A 4,862-nucleotide genomic window follows, 5' to 3' on the forward strand; every position below is an offset into this window, starting at 1 on the left:
AACGTCTAAATGGATCTCCTTTTGGAATAAATATGTGCGCATCAACACACACCTTGGGATTTTGGGAAAGGGTGGCTCCAGTGAAGAAGAAGGGGTATCAAAAGTGACATGTTTTTCTATTTTATTTTTACCAGAATCAAGCACCCTAGTGTTTGTCTCGCCGGGGCCATGCTCTAAGGGAAACGCTGGTGTAGCGGTAGTGTCATAAATATTACAGTCACAATGTTTCATACATGTACATTCTTTTGATAATAAATTTAAAAATCTATTTACAAATTGGGGAGCCATCCCCGTCTTTCCTTTATTGCTTGTGCAACACCTCGGAGCAGGGGCCACTTTGTTGTGGTTTGCTTCATTGTTCATAGGAGCGAAGGTACCCAAGTGACCTAAGCTCCGAACTTTTTTCCCTGAGCCTTCATCTCATTGACCTGTTGGTCATAGAAAAAGGCCCGGATTTCGTTGTACGAACAACCGGCCAGAGTTTGGAGCCGATTGTCCGGTTTCTTGGACTCTAATTGGTGCGCCTGGCGCCTGTTACGATTTGTCTATCTATATTATGGACTACTCATTTCTCTTTACTCATCGGTTATACCATCGGACTGATGACTCACATCCCTCATGTACACTTCCGCTCCTCCCGCATTTCTATTACTTTGTATAGTACTCAGTCCTCAACGGACAGACCTACCCTAGATAGGACACAACTCCTATTGCCGACTTACTTCTCTATAAATACGCTTGTAACAGTAGTAGTATTCTCCAATACGATTCTACGCAGTTTACGCTTACAAAGCTAGACTCCTAAGATCAGCCTTCCATACGGAAGAAGACCAACAACCGTTGGAATCCCTCTATTCAGAACTACATCCTCGAACTTGTCTTTGGATAAGTCTCTTTGAACAAACCCGACGAACCCTCAGACTTTGTTAAGCACCTTGTGCATAACAGCGCCTTTGATTATTTTTTTGCTGAGCGGCCTGCACTCCTTTTCTGCAGCCTTGGGACATGTGTCCCTCTTGGCCGCAATTATAGCAGTTTCCCCGGAATCTGCGCATCTGTCCTCCTTGGACCGCGCCAATATCCATAGGGGCTCCCTGCCCTGGTTGCAGCCCGAATGGCTTGAACCTGTGAGAATGTTTTTGATGGTTTGATGACCCAGGGTGCCTCTGGGTTTCATTGTTTTTGGTGGTGGACCCGCCACCTTGGTGCATTTGGTAAAGCTCTATGGCTCTACCAATTTGTCGTACTTCCTCAGCTGCCAGGGCCAAGTTGTTGTTTCTTGTATCCTGCAAGTAAATCTGTTCTGCAATGTGGGGGTTCACATTGCGCTCCAGTAGTTCCACTGCATGTTCATTACCAAGCCCTCCTTGGATGGAGAGGGCCAGGAACCGGGTAACATAGTCATCCGTCCTCATATTTCCTTGTTTGAAGGAACAGATTTGCTGACGCACCCAGTCACGCTCAGCTTGTGGTTTGAAATATTTTTCAATCTCCTTCTTGAGATCGTCTGAGGTCGGCCACACTCCTGCGGTGTAGCATTCCTGTAGTCTAACTTAAGCATATTGACCCGCCACAGATCCTTTTAGTTGAGATAGCACCGCAGTGGCTACCTGATTATTGTCTGCAAATGCGTCCCAATTTGTCTTAACCCAAATCTGGAGTTTGATCCACCACTCGGCAAATTGCGCTCTATCTCCCTCAAAGGTGCCAGGGTCAGCGACGACTTTGACTTTTTTGTTGAATTTCTTCTTAACCGAGGGGGTTGCCACAGGAGGGTTTGTCTGCAGCTTGGCAAGTTGCAAGGTTAATGTTGCAATCTGTGCACGCATGACGTGCAGCAGACCATTGATATCTTGTTGCAACAACATGTCAACTTGTTCTCTTGTAAAGTGAAAAAAAGGTAACTGGTGTAACGACCAAGAGTTATTTACTCTGGCGCACACAGGAACACACTATAAAGAAGATGATGGGGAGTGGTTACCCCTTAGGCTGCAGTGAGTTAGTTGTGCTAGACAACAGGAGGACTAGCTGATTCCTTCCCCATGTATTGCTCTTGTATATATACTAAAATACATGAGGTACTGTACAGTTGTAAATAAAGTTCAAAGTCCAATGTCTAACATGTGACCGGTCACATGATGAGTCTAGACACCGGTCAGGTGATATGCCACATGACTGGTCAGGTAACTATGAAAAGTTGAAAATGTAAAGTAGAGTAAATGGTCACATGACTGGTCATGTAACTTGGAAAATAAAAGTACAAGTACAAAAGTGAAGCGTAAGTGGATGCTGGTATGTCAATTGTAACAACTGGGGGTCCCCACTTGCTGTCTGTGGATCTACCTCTTCCCAGCTCAGTATCAGATCTCAATCTCCGACTACCCACACTATAGTATTTGAAAATTTATGTAAAAGTTATAGTATTTAAACCCTGGTCCAAACGGTTGTTAGGGGGTGGTCCACTTGTTAGGATGAGCAGAGCAAGTATCAGATGAGGGGAATGGATTGGCATGCATCTTGACAGACAAGCACAGTTCACAGACAGGATCAGGAGCAGCCTTGGATTCCAGTGTAAGTCCAGTGACCAGATCTCTCTGTATCAGTCTCTTGACATCGGCATGATGGTGGTGAACCAATCTGCAATGCCAGAGCATCAAATCAAGTGGTATAGTTGCAGTAAAATGTCCCAATTCAACACAAGCAGCAGTAGATCCATCAAGGAATGCTGCATTGTTGTCATTGATAGTTGCAGTGAACAAGAGAGTGTTTTCACGCATAAAGGACATGGAATGAGACAAAATAGTGACATTGAAACCACTTTGACGAGTTAAATATAAGGCTGAGAGGAGATTATTTCAAAGATCTGGTACATGGAGCACTCTAGAGAATTCCACAGCCCTAGCCACTTTGCCATTCATCACAGGATTAAACACCACAGTACCAACACCAGCTGAATAGACAACAGTGTGATCAGCCAGCTTGATTTGTTATGATAACATAATTTTCGGACTTCTCCTTTATTTTCATTCTCCACATTAACCTTGTACTTTAGCTTTCACACATGGTGCTACGCGGCACTTCCCCTTTTTTCCAAACTTCTCACGCCGCGTTGCCTTTTTTCTTATTTTAGACACAATTTTCTCACACAGTGGAGTTGGCCATATGGGTTAGGCCCCATGACATCATCAGCCACTGTCTCTGTTACGATAACACAATTTCCGGACGTTTCCTTTCTTTTCATTCTCCGCTTTAACTTTATACTTTAGCTTTCACACATGGTGCCACGCGGCATTTCCCCTTTCTCGCTCCGCGTTGCCTTTTTTTTACTTTAGATTCAACTCTCTCACGCAGTGGAGCTGGCCATACGGGCTAGGCCCTATGACATCATCAGCCACTGCCTTCATTAACTGTATAGTACACATGTACAAACAAACCTATAGTAGTATATATACCCCAATAGATCCAGGAGACTCCTTAGCGAGTCCTCCTGTTGTATACCAACTAACTCACTGCAGCCCAAGGGGTACCCACTCCCCATCTTTCATTATCTTCTATAGTGTGTTCTGTGTGCACCAGAGTAAATCACTCTTGGTTGTTACAGTCTCTATTAACTGTATAGTACACATGTACAAACAACCCTGTAGTAGTATATATACCCCAATAGATCCAGGAGACTCCTCAGCGAGTCCTCCTGTTGTATACCAACTAACTCTCTGCAGCTCAAGGGGTAACCACTCCCTCATCATCTTCCTTATAGTGTGTTCTGTGTGTGCCAGAGTAACTAACTGTTGGTTGTTACATTAGGACTTGCTCTTTCTACTCTCTCGCACGTTGTGCAAAAAAAAGTCCCACTGGGCACCCGGACTCCAGGGTGAAGGAGATTTGGTTATTGGTTAGGAATATCCCGCATAGCAGATAGGTGCGCTCTTTGCAACGGCCTTGTAGTGCTTTGGGAGAAGAACCAAAAACTTTTGATACGCGGCCCCCAGCGTCAAGTGGAGTACTTAGATTAGCAGTTGGTGTGGAACCACTGTTGATTAGAATTAAATACAAAACTTCACTTTCTCTTTCCTCTGACCAGGCCGGGCACTTGCCTCCGCCAGTTGGAGAAGGGTTAACAGCTTAACAAGCGGACCACCCCATGACAACCGTTTGGACCAGGGTTTAAATACTATAACTTTTACATAAATTTTCAAATACTATAGTGTGGGTGTTACAATTAACATACCAGCACCTACTTACGCTTTACTTTTGTACTTCTACTTTTATTTTCCAAGTCACATGACCAGTCATGTGACACACCGCCTGACCAGTGTCTAGACTCATCATGTGACCGGTCACATACTAGACATCAGACTTTGAACTTTATTTACAACTGTACAGTACCACATGTATGCAAAGTGGCTAGGGCTGTGGAATTCTCTAGAGTGCTCCAGATCTTTGAAATAATCTCCTCTCAGTCTTATATTTAACTCATCAAAGTGGTTTCAATGTCACTATTTTGTCTCATTCCATGTCCTTTATGCGTGAAAACACTCTCTTGTTCACTGCAACTATCAATGACAACAATGCAGCATTCCTTGATGGATCTACTGCTGCTTGTGTTGAACTGGGACATTTTATTGCAACTATACCACTTGATTTGATGCTCTGGCATTGCAGATTGGTTCACCACCATCATGCCGATGTCAAGAGACTGATACAGAGAGATCTGGTTACTGGGCTTACACTGGAATCCAAGGCTGCTCCTGATCCTGTGGACCGTGCTTGTCTGGCAAGATGCATGCCAGTCTATTCCCCTCATCTGATACTTGCTCTGCTTATCCTTTGGAACTCATCCATTCTGATGTACACCAAGTCTC

At 44.3% G+C, this 4,862-nt stretch overlaps 2 protein-coding genes across 2 annotated transcripts; both read right to left on the bottom strand.

Annotated features, from left to right (window-relative positions):
• Positions 1 to 386: 386 nt before the first annotated feature.
• Positions 387 to 1,829, bottom strand: SERLADRAFT_442224 (uncharacterized protein; the record flags this gene model as incomplete). Its single annotated transcript, XM_007322751.1, has 4 exons — positions 387 to 531; positions 822 to 879; positions 935 to 1,541; positions 1,611 to 1,829. 4 exons carry the CDS (start codon positions 1,827 to 1,829, stop codon positions 387 to 389), a joined length of 1,029 nt encoding a protein of 342 aa, XP_007322813.1.
• A 618-nt stretch (positions 1,830 to 2,447) lies between these two features.
• SERLADRAFT_351766 (uncharacterized protein) lies at positions 2,448 to 2,837 on the bottom strand (the record flags this gene model as incomplete). Its single annotated transcript, XM_007322752.1, has 1 exon — positions 2,448 to 2,837. A coding segment is annotated over one exon (390 nt), but the record flags the coding sequence as incomplete, so codon positions are not given.
• Between the last annotated feature and the right edge of the window lie 2,025 nt (positions 2,838 to 4,862).

The sequence above is a fragment of the Serpula lacrymans genome (assembly GCF_000218685.1).
Source record: "Serpula lacrymans var. lacrymans S7.9 unplaced genomic scaffold SERLAscaffold_13, whole genome shotgun sequence".
NCBI classification, from domain to species: Eukaryota; Fungi; Basidiomycota; class Agaricomycetes; order Boletales; family Serpulaceae; genus Serpula; species Serpula lacrymans.